Consider the following 20,200-nt stretch of genomic DNA (forward strand, 5'->3'; position numbering starts at 1 on the left):
AAGACCATGAACTGCTTATTAAATATGACAAACCTCTTGCTACATCTAAAGACTTAATCCTGGTTTGATTGTTTGCTTCAACTTCTGCCATCAGCAAGTATTTGGATTCAAGCAAATTAAATTTCAATACATGAGTTGACTGATTTAAGCCAAAGTGCTCATCTATAATTCATCTGTTTCAAAACACATGGGAGTCATTTACTTTTCCCTCCCAATGCTCTCCACTCCTCTTCAAAATGTACATGATACATTTCCATGAGTGTTCATTCCCTTTCACCAACTTATCTAAAGTTGTCATTTTATTATGGGTGAAGCTAGACAGTGCTGGAAGGCCAAAAGGCTAACAGAAAGTGCAGGAAATTCTCAGCAGGTCAGGCACATCTAAATGAATAGAATTAGAGTTAAGCTTTCAGGTCAATGACTTTGTCACAAAACTGGGAAAAAATAGTGATGTAATAAGTTTTGAGCAAAGGAGTGGGTAGAGCAAATAGGAAATAGTGAGGACTGCAGATGCTGGAGAAGTCAGAGTCAATAAAGTGTGGTGTTGGAAAAAACACAGCAGGTCAGGCAGCATCTGAGGAGCAAGAGAGCCGATGTTTCAGGCTTGACCCTTCATCAGGACTGTGGAGGGGGAAGGGGCCTGAGAAATAAACAGGGGGAAGGGGATTTGGCAATAGGTGGGCGAAGGTGATTTTGATAGGTTGGTGAGAAGGGTGGAGCGGATAGGTGGGAAGGAAGATGGACAGGGAGGTCAGGTCAAGAGGGTGGTGCTGAGTTGGAGGGCTGGGATCTGGGTTAGGGTAGGGGGAGGGGAGCTTTGGAAACTGATGAATTCAATGTTGAGGCTTTGTGGTTGTAGGCTCCTGAGATGGAAGATGAAGTATTCTTCCTCCAGTTTGCAGTGGCCTTAAGACAAATGTAAAAAGCAGAAGGAGCAATTGGATGTTGGAAGAGTTAGTCTTAAGAGGCCAAAAGGAATGATGATGGGGCAAAAAGAAACAAAGAAATATAGGATGTTCCTAGAGCAAGTGTGCTGCTGTCTGAAAGCAAAAATAAGAGAAAAACTGAAACTGCAGTGGAAAAGAGACAATATGGAAATCAGAGCTTACAGTCTGAAAGTGTTGAATTCAGTGCTGAGTCTGGATAGCTGTAAAATGCCTCTTTGAAAGATGGGATGCTATTTCTAAAACATATATTGAGTTTCACTGGAACAGTACAGTAGGTCAAGGACAGAGAAGTTAGCGTAAGAGCAACATGGAAAATTAAAATGACAGGTCACCGGAAACTCAGGGTCATCTCAGTGGACTCGACGTAGGTATTCTGCAAAGTGGTCCCATAATTTCCGTTCGGTCTCCCTAAATACAGGAAATAAAGTATACCAAATTAAAAGGTGTACACATAAATAGCTGTTACACTCGAATGAGCATTTGGAACGTTGCACAGTCTGTTCCCCGAGATAGCGGAGAGTTTTTCACAGGTCACTGAGAAGATTTTATGCTGTTAGGGTCTTCAGGAAGCCATTCACCCATCCCCACTTCAACCAGTTCAGTGTCTGCATGACCTTTGTTTTACCCAGGAGATGGACCTAGGATTGTGTTGTATTCCCAAAGCTACAACTGCAGTGCAGGACGGGGGACAGTCTTACCAGCAGCCAGTATGGTCACACCAGATCCCAATTCTACACCTCAGGATCATTCCAGCTGACAACATGGCCAACATCTCATAGCTCTTCATGCAACACTTCATCTGGGAACTATCAATCTCTGAAGCAGGCGTTCCACCAGTTGAATCATGCTAATGCTTATTTATAAAAATGGCATTTCCTTTTTTAGGAAATGATTTCATTTATTGCTAATCCATTATATTTTGAATGATGGAATTAATAACCCACATTCCCAAAACGAATAACATTTGTGGTGAAATAGAAGCAGAGATCAGTCAAGTTGGTTGTGTTCTTTTCTCTGCTCATTCCTGAATACTGTTGATGAAATTCCTGCCAAGCACAAGACTAAAAGGCCAAACAGTAACGTCCAACAAATAATGCATGAACATCAATGCCAAATAGCTAAAAGCATTATGAGATGTTCATCCTATCATTCCATCCAAGTTAAACAGGAGTAGCCAATAGAGTCCCTTCTAACCCATCACAAAATGACTGGATCAGGAGCATCACCATTTTATAAGTATTATTTTGATTCAACTGCCCTAATCTATTGGGAAGAGTACTTTGCTGCAGCACATGTAGGTTGGCAAAGATTATTGCAAGATTTAAAATGAACCAGGGTTTGACCTTTTGTAGCAAAATCCTAATTCCATTAGAATTATAAGACATGTTTCTTGCCATATGGACTTGCATGGTGTGAGGAAATGAGGTAACAGTGAAACTTAGGTGGATGAGGTCATTCTGCCAATTTCTTTTGATGTCTACATAGAAAGATGTGGAGGTGCCGATGTTGGTCTGGGTGGACAAAGTTAAAAATCACACAACAACAGGTTATAGCAAAAGGTTAGAGATATTGTGTGACCAGCTAACACATCAAAGTGCTCCAGCTTTGCAATATCATCAGCCAGTTCTCCATCTGTGATGTCACAAATTACAAGAAAAAAATTGACATTGGACTTACCAAAATAGTGAAATTCTATTCAGTTACCAAAAGACACACACTACTCAAACCTGACATTCATACTTACAGAATTACACCATTTATCCAACATCCTATCATCATCACCATCCTTGAAGTGGTGCCATATTGATATCAGGGATCAAAATATTATTAATTTGTAAGGTCTTTTCCTGAGACTTTCTCAAAGACTACTTTTTGGCTTTCACGGGCTCATTTTTCAGTTTCATTACATTCTTTATTTAGTAATGCAGTCACATTTTGAATTTGTGTTGAATTCTTTTGTAAGGTATGTTTCTTTGAATAGATAACACACATACCAATTGTGTCCATATTATTAAATCATTTAATTTGGAAACAATAAATAAGATGTTTTTGTTAATTTATTAAAAGTAAGTTCTCTATGTTCCTTTTCCAAAATGAAAATTCTAACTACTTGGCATAAAGTAACTTGCTGAGATTGCGTTTCAGGTCTGCCACTTGTGAAAATTAATTGCAAGTAATTTGCACTCTCCATTTTTCTCTGCTTTCGTTCTGCCAAATGCAAGGTTCATTCCTATCAATGCTGCTGTTTACAATGAGTGCTGACAAAATCATCAGTTTAGACTAAATGTAATAACAGGAACACACACAAATACATTTCTATGATTTTATTTCCAAGCCAGTACAACTATTTGCATGATCATTTGTTCTTTAATGATGCATAAATTGAAGCCTCAAAGTATAGAAGTATCCTCATTGCTTTAAAGATACAAATCATTTTATTGAGATGACTAACTCCCATGAACCAAACTATCCAGCTGCGGACAGTCAATTCCTCATTCCTGATGGATTTCACCCTATGTCATAAAAGAAGTGGCTAGTGAGACAAGGTTGGTTTTAGCTTTCCAAAATGTCTTTGATTCAGAGAAGGTTCCATTAGATTGGAAAATATGGAATGCAATTCTTTTATTCAAAATGGCTGGCAGAAAGCAGTAAAATAAAGCCCAGTTAGTTTCATAACTGTCACAGAAAAGACGTTAGTCACTATTATTAAAGTTAAAAATCACATAACACCAGGTTGGAGTCCAACAGGTTTATTTGGAAGTACAAGCTTTTGGAGCACTGCTCCTTCATCAGGTAGTTAGTTCAATACATTGTATCAATTGTGTGGCACTTTGATCTTTTACTATAAATTCTGTGTCCTATGATCCTGCCCCACTAGCTACCTGATGAATGCTTGTACTTCAAAATTGACCTGTTGGGCTATAACCTGGTGTTGTGTGATTTTTAACTTGTCCATGCTGTCCAACACTGGTACTTCCACATCATCACTATTATTAAGGATGTTAAACAAAGGAAGATAGAAAATTCCTAGGTAATCAGACATTGTTTTATGAAAGGAAAATCACATTTAATCAATTTAGTGGAGTTATTTGAGCTGCAGGTAAAAGATCTATTACACTTAGATTTCCAGAAAGCATTGATAAGGTGACACATCAAAGGTTATTGCAGAAAATAAAATCTCCTAGCATTGGAGCATTATATTGGCATAAGAAGAACATTGGTTAGCTGGTAGGAAACAGAGATTATGAATATATGAGCCAGTTTTGCACCAGCAAAATGTGATGGGCAGTGTACCACAGGAATAAGTGCTGGGGCCTTACTTACTGACAATTTATATAAATGACTGGGGTAAAGGGTATGAAGATATGGTCACTAAATTCACTGACAACACAAAGATAAATAGGAAGTTGTGAAAAGGACACAAGAAGGTAAGGTTAAGTAAGTGGGAAAGGATCTGGCAAATGGAGAGTAATGTGGGAATGTGAAATTGTTCATTTTGGTAGGAAGAATAGAAAAAGAAGCATATTGTCCACATGGTGGGAGATAACAGAGCTCTGTGGTGCTGAGCGATATATGATATATGAAGGAACATCAAGTAATTAGGAAAGGGAATAGAATGAGGGGTATTGAATACAGAAGGGGTTTGTACTTCAGTTACATGGGGCTTTGGTAGGACCACATCTGGAGTACTGTGTGCAGCACTGGACTCCTTATTTAAGAAAGGATGTAATTGCATTGGAAGCAATTCACAGAAGATTTATTAGACTAATACCTAGAATGGGTTGGCTGTCTTGTGAGGAAGCATTGTGCAGGCTAAGTTTCCATTCATTAGCATTTAGAAGATAAGAAGTGACTTGTTTGAAACACATAACATCCTGAGGGGTCTTGACAGGGTGGATGTGGAGAGGATATTTCTTGTTGTGGAAGTACTTAGAACTAAGGGTTATCATTTAAAAATATTAGAGCACCTAGGAATAAGGAGTTTCTTTTTCTCACACAGTGTCATTGAACCTTTTTCCTCAAAAGATGGCAAAATCAGAATATTTTTTAAAGCAGCAGTAGATAGATTGTTGGTAATAAGGGGGCGAAAGGTTACTGATCGAGGTGGGAATGAGGAACTCAAAGTAAACTGAAAGAAATTCATTTTCTGCTTCGGCACTTCATAGCCTTCAGACGTTCATATTGAGTTCAACAACTTCAACACATGAGCATTGCACTCCACTTGATTATTCCACCTCTCAAACATTGTCTGTTTCTTGTTGGCTTTGATGTCAGCAGACTCGACCTATTTTCACCAATTCAGACTTACCATTAATATCTATTTTACAACTCAATCTCTTCTTTGTCATCATCAGCATTCCCCTTGTTTTTTGCTCTGGGCACCCTCATCATTTGTTCCACTTGCTCCTCCTCCCCCTTTGCCAAAAGCACAAACAACACCACTTTCTTCAATGCTGAGTCTTACAAAGGACATACAATGTTGCAGTGCAGTACAGGCCATTTGGCCCTCGATGTTGCACCAACCTGTGAAATTAAACTGATGCCCATCTAACCTACACCATTCCATTATTATCCACATGTATGTCCAATACCCATTTAAATGCCCTTAACATTAGCGAGTCTACTACTATTGAGGGAAGGCCGTTCCACGACCCTACTACTCTCTGAGTAAAGAAATTGACTCTCATATCTGTCCCAAATCTATCGCCATTCAATTTAAAGTTATGTCCCCTCATGTTAGCCTTCAGCATCACTGTCCACCCTATCCAACCCTCTGACTATCTTGTATGTCTCGATTAGGTCACCTCTCAACCTTCTCTCTCCAATGAAAACAGCCTCAGTTCCCTCAGCCTTTCCTCCTTCCAAACCAGGCAACATCCTAGTAAATCTCCTCTGAACCCTTTCCAAAGCTTTCACATCCTTCGTATAAAGCAGTGACCAGAACTGTATGCAATACTTCAGGTGCAGCCTTACCAACATCTTGTACAGCTGAAGCATGACCTTGTGGCTCAGAAACTCAATCCCCCTACAAATAAACACCAACACACCATATGCCTTCTTAACAACCCTAGGTCGAAACTTTCAGGATTTATGCACTGAGACCTCTCTGCTCATCGACACTGCCAAGAATTTTAACATTAGCCCAATATTCCGCTTTCCTGTTATTTCTTCCGAAGTGAACAACCTTACACTTTTCTGCATTAAACTCCATTTGCCACTTGTCAACCCAGCTCTGCATCTTATCTATGTCCCTCTGTATCCCACAACATCCTTCGGTACTATCCATAACTCTGCCTACTTTAGTGTCATCCGCAAATTTACTAAACCATCCTTCTATGCCCACATCCTGATCATTTATAAAAATGACAAACAGCAGTGACCCCAAAACAGATCCTTGCCGCACACCACTGGTAACTGAGCTCCAGGATGAACATTTCCCATCAACCACCACCCTCTGTCTTCTTTTAGCTCGCCAATTTCTGATCCAATTCATTAAATCACTTTCAATCCTGAAACTCCGTATTTTGTGCAATACCTTATTGTGTGGAATCTTATCAAACATCTTACTGAAGTCCATATATACCACATCAACTGCCTTACTTTTACCCACCTGTTTTGTCACCTTCTTGAAGAACTCAATAAGGTTAGTTAGGCATGACCTACCCTTCACAAAACCGTGTTGACTATCTCTAATCAAATTACTTCTTTCCAGATGATTATAAATCCTATCTCTTGTAACCTTTTCCAACATCTTACCCACAACCAAAGTAAGGCTCACTGGCCTGTAATTAACAGGATTGTCCCGACTCCCCTCCTTAAACAAGGGATCAATATTTGTGAACCTCCAGTCTTCTGGCACTACTCCTGTCGATAGTGTGACATAAAGATCAAAGCCAAAGGCTCTACAATCTCCTCCCTGGCTTCCCAGAGAATCTGAGGATAAATCCCATCTGGCCCAGTGGTCTTATCTATTTTCAGATCTTCTAAAATTGCTAAAACCTCCTCGTTGTCAACCGCAATCCCATCTAATCTAGTAGTCTGTATCACCATATTCTCACTATGGTGAGAATGTGAATTTTCCAATGTGAATACTGACAAAAAGTATTCATTAAGTGCTTCCCCTATGTCCTCAGATTCCACACACAACTTTCCACTACTATCTTTGATTGGCACTAATCTTACTCTAGTCATTCTTTTATTCCTGATATACCTATAGAAAGCCTTAGGGTTTTGTTGATCCTATCCGCCAACAACTTCTCATGTCCTCTTCTGGTTCTTCTTAGCCCTCTCTTTAGATCTTTTCTGGTGAACTTATAACCCTCAAGCCCCCTAAGTGAGCTTTCACACCTCATCCTCACATAAGTCTTCTTCTTCCTCTTGACAAGAGCTTCAACTTCTTTAGCTAACTATGGCTCTCTCTCTCGACAACTACCTCCCTGCCTGATGGGTATATACTTATCAAGGACTTACAGTAGCTGTTCCTTGAATAAGCTCCACATTTCAAGTGTATCCATCCCTGCAATTTCCTTCCCCATCTTATGCAATCTAAATCTTGCCTAATGACATCATAATAGCCTTTCCCCCAGCTATTCCTCTTTCCCTGTGGTTATATACCTATCGCTGCCCAATGCTATTGTAAACCTAACCGAATTATTGCTAAAGTGCTCACCTACCTCCAAATCTAACACCTGGCTGGTTCATTCCCCAGTACCAAATCTAATGTGGCCTCGCCCTTGTTGGCCTGTCTACATCCTATGTCAGAAAATCCTCCTGCACATATTGAACAAAAACGGATCCATTTAAACTACTTGAACTATAGTATCCCAGTCAATGTTGGGGAAGTTAAAATCCCCCATAACAACTACCCTGTTACTCTTGCTCCTATCGAGAATCATCTTTGCTAACTTTTCCTTTATATCCCTGGAACAATTTGGAGGCCTATAGAAAACTCCCAACAGGGTGACCTCTCCTATCCTGAGGTCTCAATATGTTAACTATGTTACTCTCTCTCCACAAATGCTGCCAGACCAGCTCAGTTTCTCCAGTGTTTGCTGTTTTCTTTTTATTTCAGATGCCCAACTTTTGCAGTAGTTTGCTTTTATTGGATATGATAGAACTTGTCCAAAACTGCTAAAGAATGCAAATGGTATGTTGGCCTTCATTGTGAGCGGTTTTGAGTACAGGAGCAGGGATGTGCTGCAGTTATACAGGACCTTGGTGACATCTAGAATACTGTGCACAGTTTTGGTGTCCTTACCTGAGGAAGGATGTGCTTGCTGTCGAGGGAGACCAGGGAAGGTTTACCAGGCTGATTCCAGGGATGGCGGGACTGACATATAAGAGAGATTGACTAGGTTAGGATTGTTTTCGCTGGAATTCGGATGAATGGGGGGAGGGGGGGAAGGGGGGTAAAATCTCATGGAGACTAATACACTTCTGACAGGACTAGACAGGGTAGTTGCAGGGAGGGTGTTCCCAATTGTGGGGGTGTCCAGAACCAGGGGTCACAGTCTCAGGATTTGGGGCAGACCATTTAGGTTGAAGATCAGGAGACATTTCTTCACCCAAAGAGTTGTGAGCCTGTGGAATTCATTACCACAGGAAGTAGTTGATGCCGAAACATTGACTGTATTCAAGAGGTGGTTAGATATAGCACTTGGGGTGAATGGGATCAAAGGGGCTATGGGGAGAGAGCAGGAATAGGCTATTGAGTTGGATGATCATGATCGTGTTGAATAGCAGAGCAGGCTTGAAGGGCCGAATGGCCTTCTCCTGCTCCTATCTTCTGTGCTTCTATGTTTCAAACTTGTCTTTTATTTCTGAAACTGTAACTTCAGTTTGGACCAATCTCATAATTTCCAATTTTTACTGTTTTTATCATTAGCTTTTCCATAACGAGCAGTGAGCTGGTGATGGAAGTAGATTCAATAGTAACATCCAAAAGAGAACTCAATAAGTTATTCAAGGGAAAGGGATTATTTAAGACATCAGGAAAGGCTGTCATGGGCAAGATGTCTCTTGCTTAGATTGTTTTCATACTCAGTTAATTGAGGGCATATCCAATATCCCCTATGACTTTCCATTGCAGTAGCACTGTCATAGCAGATGTATAAATTAGTCCAATGGACAGCATGCTGTTAGCATGTCAAGGAGCAGTCACAATTACTCCCCATTTCCCTTATTTTCTTGAAGATTGTGTGAGGGGTTACGAATCCATGAGTACAGGTTGCCCTCTGGTGGCCATATGTAACCCTTGCATGCAGAAGAATATGAGCATGGGATTTTCAAACAAGTTCAAAATCCAATCACACTCACAAAACGTCTGAATGCACAAAATTTACTTCTAGAGACTAACATTTCATCTGGGAACACCATTGCTGTAACTGTTTTCTTAATAATTCACCTCGGATTCCTTGACAAGTAATTGTTGGATAATCAAATGTTGGTTTCCAACTCCTATTTTGGTTTTAGTTAGATATACAATTCACAGAATGGAAAAATAAGTTTGTAGCAGTCCACTAGAAGTGGATAAATGATACTCTCAGCATTTTCACAGATGGATCCAATGGACAGTGAAGATAATGAAATGATAGAGCATGATATTACAACTTTTTCCCCATAAGCATAAAATGGGATTATGGAAAGTTAGATATAATACTACAGTTGGTGATACTTTAAATTCTGGATAGATGGAAAAGAATAGTTCTGATTATAAAGGACTGAATCATATTGAAGAATCAGATGCTGAAACAAATCCGATTGGGTAATATAGGAACATCAGAACTTGGAAATGGAGACAGCAATTGACCAAGCAAGCTTGCACTACCATTCAACTAGACCATGGCTGATCCACCACCTCAGAACCATTTTTTCGTTTATTCCCATATTCCTTGATGTCTTCAAGGACACAAAAATAGAAGAACTGGGTGCAGGAGTAGTAAATTCAGCCTCTCGATCCTGCTCCAGCATTTGGCTGATCTTATCCTGGCCTCACTTCCGCTGTCTCCATTACCCTTCAACCCATTACCAATTAAAAATCTGTTTGACTCAATTGCCCCCACATCTATCACACTCTGGGGTAGCGAATTCCATCGATTCACAAGTAAATTCTCCTCATCTCTGTAAAATCGAGAAACCGGTCAATCTTTGTCTTGAATAAACTAGATGACTGAGTCACAGATGTAAGTATGCAAGGGGTAAAAAGCAGTTAGGTAGATAATTCTGTAATGGTGCAACATTTTGAGTTCCAAGGGTGGGGTAATCACCCACCCTAAACTACCCATGCAATAATTTGTTCACTTAGCTAGATGTTTAGCCCGCATAATGTGAAAGTTTATCATTGCAGTTTCACAGAGTACCAAAGGATAATGACAAAAAAAAATTAGAAATCATGCATCACAGTCCATAAGTTGCTGGGAGAGGAAAAAAAAACACAGGCTTTTCATGGGGTAAATGGAAAGAAAAATCTTGTAGCTCTTCAGATAATTAAAGATTGATGCAGAGGCTACACTTACCTTAATTCATATTATCGGGTTTGCTCCTCTGAAAGTCATACAGACATACAGCACAGGTTCTAGATTAGAGTGGTGCTGGAAAAGCACAGCAGTTCAGGCAGCATCCGAGGAGCAGGAAAATCGATGTTTCAGGCAAAAGCCCTTCATCTATTCGTGATGAAGGGCTTTTGCCCGAAACATCAATTTTCCTGCTCCTTGGATGCTGCCTGAACTGCTGTGCTTTTCCAGCACCACTCTAATCTAGAATCTGGTTTCCAGCATCTGCAGTCCTTGTTTTTATCGAGACATACAGCACAGAAGAGGCCAGTCAGCTGATCAATTCTGTGCCGGTCTATCTATCCTGGTCCCACTTTCCAGCACTAGGCCCATAAACTAGAGTGAAAGGCTTTCCATGGTTTGAGATAATCTCATGCAGGATGTAACCTTTACTTGAATTAGATACTGAACTAGTCTCTGGTTAAAGAATGAGGCCTAAAAATTTCAACCTGTGTCTGTACCTATGTAAGTTGTAAATATAAACCATGATCCTCCAATATATCCAGTTGAAATAATTTCCTGACATAAACACAATTGAGTCTCTTCATTATTTATTGAGCTTTGATCGAATCAGACATAGTCTACTGTTCTCTAATGTTACAGACCCAATGTTTTAAACCTATCTGGATAGATTAAACTGAACCCGCTCCTTCACCCTTTCCTGGGGCGGGGGGAGCTGGGGGGAAGGTAGCTGGAAATGTGGTAGGTAGATGAAGATGGGGGAGAAGGTGATAGGTAGGAGAGGAGGGTGGAGCAGATAGGTGGGTAGGAAGATGGACACGTAGACCATTCAAAAGGATGGTACCAAGTCCTCAGTAAAGGCCTCACCTTCATCCCACTGTATTCCCACATCCATCAGTTCAACATGCATTGCGACATTGAACATTTCTTCCACTGCCTCTAGGAGGAGTTGTCCATGAGTTGGCGCCTGGCTTCAGCGGTGTAGAGGTCAGTGCACCAAACTACCATTGTACCCCCACCCCCACTGGTCTGATGGTGATGTTGGGGTATTAAAGCTTACACATGACTTAAATAGGTTTCATTCTAGGCCCATACCCCTGTGGTAACTGGGTCACATGAATTTGACTCTGGATGCAGTACACATATGAGATCCTGTTCCCCTTTCCATTGTTCCATTTAATTCTGAATTAATAGAGAAAGTTAAAAATCGAACCATCTTATAAGTTCCAGAGGTCATACAGGATTCAGAATTGACTAAATACCTGTGAACAAGATTTTGCTGTTGTTAAATGATTTAGGTCTATTTGGAGGTTGGTTACGAGTAGTGACTGACAGGGGTGGATGCTTAGAACCTTTGCTACTTACTATCTGTCATTAGTGACATAGATAGAGGGATTGGGAGAATGATCCACAGATTTGAGAATAACACAAAGCCATGTGCAAGTGTTAGAACTATAGAGCAAGGCAAACTCTGCAAGCAAATGGAGATTCTCCATTTGACCAATTCATTGGAAAAGGTGACACTAAGAACTCTGAAATGACTTGTGAAAAAGAAAGCCATGTTGCTATGGAAGATTTTGAAAAAATTACCAAGTTAATAGATAAGGATATTCTTAAGGCCTACCAGAACTTTAAAAAATCTTTGATAAGGTAGCTCACAAGCTAGTACACTACAAGATGGGATCTGCTGCAGTGGTTTGTTAGATTCTCCATGAGACTAATAACTTTTAAAAAGAGTTACACATTTCCCAGTGGTCAAAACAAACGATTCATACCATATGATTTCATTTTTAAGTCTTTTACCGTAACAAATAAGCTGAAATCAACATCAGACTCAATATTATTTTGTAAGCAATATTTTCACTAAACTGTAGAAAAAATAGAGTCATAGAGATGTACAGCACGGAAACAGACCTTTGGTCCAACCCGTCCATGCCGACCAAATATCCCAACCCAATCTAGTCCCACCTGCCAGCATCCAGCCCATATTCGTCCAAACCCTTCCTATTCATATACCCATCCAGATGTCTTTTAAATGTTGCTACTGTACCAGCCTCCACCACTTCCTCTGGCAGCTCATTCCATACACGTACCACCCTCTGTGTGAAAATGTTGCCCCTTAGGTCTCTTTTATATCTTTCCCCTCTCACCCTAAACCTATGGCCTCTACAGTCATAAAGATGTACAGCATGGAAACAGACCCTTCAGTCCACCTGCCCATGCTGACCAGATATCCCAACCCAATCTCGTCCCACCTGCTAGCCCCAGCCCATATCCCTCCAAACCCTTCCTATTCATATACCTATCCAAATGCCTCTTGAATGTTGCAATTGTACCAGCCTCCACCACTTCCTCTGGCAGTTCATTCCATACATGTACCACCCTCTGTGTGAAAAAAATTGCCCCGTAGGTCTCTTTTATATATTTCCCCTTTCACCCTAAACCTATGCCCTCTAGTTCTGGACTCCCCTACCCCAAGGAAAAGACTTTGTCTATTTACCCAATCCATGCCCATCATAATTTTGTAAATCTCTATAAGGTCACCCCTCAGCCAACACTCCAGGGAAAACAGCCCCAGCCTGTTCAGCCTCTCCCTATAGCTCAAATCCTCCAACCCTGGCAACATCCTTGTAAATCTTTTCTGAACCTTTTCAAGTTTCACAACATCTTTCCAATAGGAAGGAGGCCAGAATTGCACGCAGTATTCCAATGTCCTGTACACCGCAACATGACCTCCCAACTCCTGTATTCAATACTCTGACCAATAAAGGAAAGCATACCAAATGCCTTCTTCACTATCCTATCTATCTGCGACTCCACTTTCAAGGAGCTATGAACCTGCACTCCAAGGTCTCTTTGTTCAGCAACACTCCCTAGGACCTTACCATGAAGTGTATACATCCTGCCAAGATTTGCTTTCCCAAAATGCAGCACCTCACATTTATCTGAACTAAACTCCATCTTCCACTTCTCGGCTCATTGGCCCATCTGGTCAAGATCCTGTTGTAATCTGAGGTAACCCTCTTCACTGTCCACTACATCTCCAATATTGGTGTCACCTGCAAACTTACTAACTGTACCTCTTATGCTCGCATCCAAATCACTTATGTAAGTGACAAAAAGTAGAGGACCCAGCACTGATCCTTGTAGCACTCCACTGGTCACAGGCCTCCAGTCTGAAAACCTACCCTCTACCACCACCCTATGTCTTCCACCTTTGAGCTAGTTCTCCCTGTATTCCGTGAGATCTAACCTTGCTAATCACTCTCCCATGGGGAACCTTGTTGAACGCCTTACTGAAACCCATATAGATCACATCTACCGCTCTGCCTCATCAATCCTCTTTGTTACTTCCTCAAAAAACTCAATCAAGTTTGTGAGACAAAGCCATGTTGACTATCCCTAATCAGTCCTTGCCTTCCCAAATATATGTACATCCTGTCCCTCAGGATTCCCTCCAACAACTTGCCCACCACCAATGTCAGGCTCACTGGTCTATAGTTCCCTGGTTTGTCCTTACCACCCTTCTTAAACAGTGGCACCACGTTAGCCAACCTCCAGTCTTCTGGCACCTCACCTGTGACCATCGATGATACAAATATCTCAGCAAGAGGCTCAGCTATCACTTCTCTAGCTTCCCACAGAGTTCGAGGGTACACCTGATCAGGTCCTGGGGATTTATCCACCTTTATGCTTTTCAAGACATCCAGCACATCCCCTCTGTAATTTAGACATTTTGCAAGGTGTTACCATCTATTTCCCTACAGTCTATATCTTCCATATCCTTTTCCACAGTAAATACTGATGCAAAATACTCATTTAGTATCTCCCTCATTTTCTGCGGCTCTACACAGAGGCCGCCTTGCTGATCTTTGAGGGGCTCTATTTTCTCCCTTGTTATCCTTTTGTCCTATTCCCCATTAACATCTTCACACACTGTAAACCTCACACAATGGCACATTCTCAGCGGACACAGAACATTGTAGATAAAGTTTCACATTTCTCCTGACATTCAGCTGGTTGTTTAGTCCTTCCATCTTCCAGTGTCCTTTAAAACAGAGTGCTTTTCACTCAATCTTCCAAGCATACTTGAATAGGCTTTACTCAACCAAGATGTCCTTTGATAATGCACTGGATTCTAACTCTCCACAATGCTTATTTTCTTGAACTGAGAATCCAACCTCAGCAAGACTTCACTTGATGATTGACCCCAAAATAATCCTTTTCCTCTAACTGTAGCAGCACCTGTTGTGCGAGTCCTTCCCCAAACTCTCATTCTGAATGCCCTTGAGAATCTGGATATTTGGACATGAAGAAAGACAACTGCCTCATCCTCTGAATGTTAGCTGGTCTGTTTAACCAATGCTAAGGTGGTATCTTTGGCTATTTTATTGATACTTTTACTGTTAGAAGCACAATCTATAGTTGTTAAATTAAGGATTGTTTTCAAAATTAATGACCAAGGCAAAATACCTATTTAACATCTCTGCCATATCTTTCAATGTCCAGTAATCATCAGGAACACATCTCTATGTTGATCCTTCAACCAAAATAGCCAAATTTACCAGTTGACCCCCAAAAGAAATTATTAGAAAGCTTTCACTTTTTGCATCTTCAACTGTAAAATTAACAATATTTTTACTCAAATAAATGTTAATTTCACTTTAATTATTCATTCCAATACACGAGTAAAAGCAATCTCCTATAGCAGTATGCAGCTTAACAGTGCCACAATTTGTTCTTTATTCATACAGGGTAGGTCAAGAGTCCTAACCAACAGTAGTCTTCAGCAGTAATGTGTACCTCTAAAACTCCTCTCTCTCGGTCAAGTTAACCCTAACAGTGTAGTTTTCCAGAAGTTCCTATCCAACCAGTCAATTAACAACACTCTGGTTTATGCTTTGTCAATTCTGGGAAAACACCCAGCTCTTTAGTACCTCTGAACTATTCAGACAGATTTCCAGGATTTGATTGTTTCTCAGCCACTTCTCACACTGCCCTCCAAGAGCTGCAATCTCCTTTAATGCCCCCCAAAAAACTGACAACTTTCTGAGAATGATTTATTGATTTGTCTCACCAGAATTTCATTACTACTTCTGCACCAGCTGAAGTTCTTATGTGTCCCTTACAAATATTGCCTGGTGTGTTTCTCTCTGTGTTTCTGTGTACAATGTTTTCATATCTACATCCATATTTTCATCTTCCAGTTTCTTTGCTTATAACTTCTCTTTTTTCCTTCAGCTCTCCTTTGTGTTTGGTCACACAGTCCCATACCTTAACTTCCTTCCTGTTGTACTGCTTCCAGGTCAAGGGCTGCCAGGTTGCATGGGCCAGTATTTGTCATTAGTTTTTAAATTTACATTTGATCCTTTTACAACTGATGAAAACTCTTAAAAATATTTTTGACAAGTCTCAAAAACAGTTACAAGTTCCATGGACAGTTTAAAGAAATTAGTATTTTTCTGACCGTATTGTTTCCTGGTCAAAGGCAACCACATTCAGGGTGTCAAATTGTGTTATTAAACAGGCAGTTACAGGCAGAAGTGAATGTGTTACTTTGTGGTACAAGCTGTCAGGGATCAGGGAAGGTAAGAATTAAGCTAGGCAACCTAGAATACAGCTACAATGTGAAGGCTTTGACCTTTAGAAACTTAGAGCATAGGTATCTCCAGTACCAAAGACAGGCTTCGGAATTCAATTCCAGAAGCTGATGTCATCTTTCCAGGAAGGATTTAATGGCCTCAGTCATGTTACTCATATGAACAGGTCATACAATATTTGAAACCATTGCTAGCCACTATCACATGGACCTGAATCTACAGAAAAGACTGGTTATTCAATGTTATTAACTTGTCAGCTATCTAAGGAATGTTCTAACTACTGTCACCAATTTACAGTACAAACAGAAACTTATCTCAATTGTAATTAAATAACTAAAATGCATTTAATGCTGTATTAAATATGATACATTGAGTTACATTTACCACCAAAATTAGCCATTTTCTTGAGTAACTCCATCTATTGCTCACACTTTTAGGTGAGCTGTTCTCAAACTGGGGTCCTTTCAGAATAATCTGAAAGTGCTTATATTGGCTGGCTAGAAGTCAGCTGAGAGACACATTCAGCACAGAGTGGTCTCAACTTGGAGTGGAACTCACTTGAAGGAGTGCTGAGAGTGGCAGTAAGATTACCAGGTAAATCTACAGTTACCCAAGCTGGTAGTGGTTTCCTACTGAGTTCAGACTTGTTGGAGTGGGAAGGATTGTTTTTAAATTGCATCATTTACTTAAACTCAAAGAAATATCCATCTTCTTAAAATGATTATTAAAATACTACTATTGATATGTACCACTTCCTTACTATGATTATATAGCATGACTTAGATGGGAATTCATGATTAATAATCCAATTCAAATGGGGTTCTTCAAATGAAAATGCTTGAGAAACATTGTGCTACGTGATCCTGTCTATTTACTTCTGCTAATAGTTTGTGTAATATTGTTAAAATTGCTGATGTTCTTACATTTATGTATTTTTTTAATTTTGATACCCATAACTAAATAGACATAACATGACTTGCTGTTTTACATTTTCTTGATTATTTTGTAAAGAAAGGGTTCATTCTCAGTAGGGGATTTGGTACAGTAAGCTTAAGTTCAATTGAAACTAGGTGATGTAAAATAGTTAAGTAGTAAATCATTGAAATAGTAGTAAGTAAAATAAGCTTTAGCAGTATTCACAATTGAATGCAGGAGGGAGGTAAACCCTATATGGTCCCTTTGTAAAAAGTTAAGGTGAAGAAGCCAGTGGCTAAAGTAGCATATGTTACACCTGCTGCAGCCTTTACAATGTAGTACACAATATCACAGCAAGAGCAGGTTCCAGAGGGCTAGGTGTAAGTAGGACATTTGTTGGGCAAGTTTCCATATAGCTAAGATTCAGCATCCCAAGGGGGCTCAACAGACCATAATTTATCAAATGCAATAAGCAACCTTCTTATAAGCTAGATACGTAAAGTCGAAGTGTGTGGTGCTGGAAAAGCACAGCCGGTCAGGCAGCATCCAAGAAGCAGGAGAGTCAATGTTTCAAGCATAAGCCCTTCATCAGGAATGATCGACTCTGATGCCTGAAATGTTGACTCTCCTGCTCCTTGGATGCTGCCTGACTGGCTGTGCTTTTCCAGCACCACACTCTCCGACTCTATCACCAGCATCCGCAGTCATCACTTTCTCCTAGGTACATAAAGTGAAGAGATATGACAAAAATCAAGCAATTTTATCTACAATATTACTTATTGGATTATATCTTGCTAATCATAGCAGACTGTTATAATAGCATAAATTCCATACTCTAATAAGATTAAAGAAGAGCACAACAAACATTTTGTTTCCCCAAAGAAAGCTGAGATTTGAACAACAATGGAAATTGCTTTTTTGGGATAAATATAAATATCCCAGTTGAAACAAGTTTATATTGTGGCTACCCAGTGCAAAACTTGCATTTGTCCCCACCAATACCACCCGCAATATATATAATTATCTTCACAACAAATACGCAGCAGAATGCTACAGTGTAAGGGAATCTGAAATAATAACAGAAAATGCTAGAAACACTTCAGATCTGGCAGCTCTGGAGACAGAATGTGCCAAGGCTTCAGGCTGGTGACCTTACATCAGAACCCAGATCCACGGGTTCCAGGTTCTGACCAAAGATGACTGACCTGAACCATTAACACTGTGCAAAATCACCATTCTCACTTACATGAACTCTAATGCCCATTGCTGTGACATTATTCAGATTGAATAGATGGAACACTTGTAGCTTGGACAATGCTGTGATAAAAATGGACACGGGACAGTTCTGGCGCTTTGCCCTTCCCATCAGCTGGACAGAGTCAGTTTGAAATGACTTTATCAAAAGGCAGAGCAGCAGCTTGGGACTAATCCACTCAGTTAAATTGACACAGACAATGAAAGACGATTAGAAAAAAAATGTAACGGAAATAGACATTTTTTCTAATATGCATTTGATTGAATAGTGAATTATGTGATGTGTTTTCACTCACCTGGATACTACCAGTGGAAGAATTAACATTTTTAGCATCCTCATCAACAGCTCACCAGGGAACTGGAAATACTTGATTTCCTAAAATGTCAAATATATATAACGAGGAACTGGATCCATTAAAAACTGGTAATACATTTACAAGATGGACTGAAGACAAAGCAATCTTATTACAGAAATACATTTTGAAATAAAATATCAGCAAATCTGGGTAGCATATAGAAATATCATGACATGTTCAGTACTGCTTTTTAATTGCTTTTGCAATTCCTTGTGGAAAATGAGAAAAGCAGCTAAAAAGTTTCCAAATACAGTAATTAGCTTTTTTTTTCATCTTAATGCTATGTGACATCTTTAGCCACTAAGTAATCAAAGCAATCATGATGGAAATGTAAATTATTGGTTAAAACAAAAACAGCTCAATTTCTAATTATCAGCCGCACAAATCTTCTCAAAACTCGCTAGTACACGTGATCACTGAGATTCCTGCCACCGAGTTCTGGTCAAATCCTGATAGAATTGCCCACCTGTTCGGAGAGGTGCCTAGTCCTAAGAAAAAATCCCAGGGAGCACCCGATAATAACCGACAGCACCGAAAGAATGAGCAGACCGTTCCTTTTAAAGACGCCCTTGATCTGAATGGAGACCGCTGCAAATGCTCCGGCCATTGTGCCCGGTTTGCTGGCTCAGGGGGAAACCGCTAGTCCATGTGGGTGGCGGTGGAGCTGTGAATGCTCGCTGACAGGAGCTCAGCTCACTGATCTTGCCATACACAGAACACAGCACCCCTGATCTCCAAGCTAAACTTCGTCAAATAGAAAGCATGAACCAGATGCCAGTGTTATCCCACACGGATGTTTCTGATCCTATTATCAGAGAGTTCATTAAAGTATCAAATACGATTGCTGAATATTAAGGCTTCGGTTCTGCCCACACTCCGCATATCGGAGTAGAGCATTGGAAACGATTCCGGAGAAAATGTAAAAATATAAACTAAAAACACCCGACAATATTTGTTTATTTTTAATAAGTGTCTCCTGCGGTAGCTTTGTCTGCGAATCAGTCCATAGCAAGATATCGTAAACCAAAAATGTTAATTTTAACTTTGAAATAGTGAAATGAGAAGGAAGAGGGGTGGGGTTTACCCAACAAGTGTAGTAGAAACTTGGGGACAGGGGGCAAAATGAGGAATAGTGGAAAAAGGCACGGTGAATTCTGTTCTTATGTAAAAGAGGATTGAATATATATATATATATATATATATGTGTAAGATTGTGCTGACGAATTTGTGAAAGACGTAAAGGGGCAGTTTTAGGTAGCGAAATCCAAGAGCCTGTCAAATGGAAATCTTTGAATGGATTTATAAATGAATGATTTTACAAATGGAGGGATCAGTAACAGTGAGGCATTGATTGCATTCAGGATTAGTTCTAAAAGCCTACATGGGAGCTTACATCAATGTTGTACATGCAGCATGAAATCTATTGCCTTATGTTTCTGTTATTATATTTAAGCGAGAACTGCTTTCAACAACCAAACATTCGCGAATACCGGACACAGTGAGGAAAGGGGATTATTGCAGATAGCTTTAAAGATAAACTGGGATTGGTGCAGGTAAGATGTAACAAATAGACTCCTTCTAGACTAGAATGACTGCCCGCTCTCCCACCTGCCCCC

At 40.1% G+C, this 20,200-nt stretch overlaps 1 protein-coding gene across 1 annotated transcript in view; it reads right to left on the bottom strand.

Annotated features, from left to right (window-relative positions):
* Positions 1-19,240, bottom strand: part of slc1a7a (solute carrier family 1 member 7a) — a 71,043-nt gene extending 51,803 nt beyond the window's left edge. The window contains exons 1-2 of the mRNA XM_043699315.2: positions 19,051-19,240; positions 18,525-18,604 (exon numbers count right to left, since the gene is read on the bottom strand). Of these exons, the coding sequence (XP_043555250.2) occupies positions 18,525-18,604; positions 19,051-19,191 (221 nt within the window). The 5' untranslated portion in view covers positions 19,192-19,240. The remainder of the gene's footprint in view (positions 1-18,524; positions 18,605-19,050) is intronic.
* Between the last annotated feature and the right edge of the window lie 960 nt (positions 19,241-20,200).

This window comes from Chiloscyllium plagiosum, unplaced genomic scaffold (genome assembly GCF_037043375.1).
Source record: "Chiloscyllium plagiosum isolate Xiang-an unplaced genomic scaffold, Cpla_swu_hap1 HiC_scaffold_9, whole genome shotgun sequence".
NCBI classification, from domain to species: Eukaryota; Metazoa; Chordata; class Chondrichthyes; order Orectolobiformes; family Hemiscylliidae; genus Chiloscyllium; species Chiloscyllium plagiosum.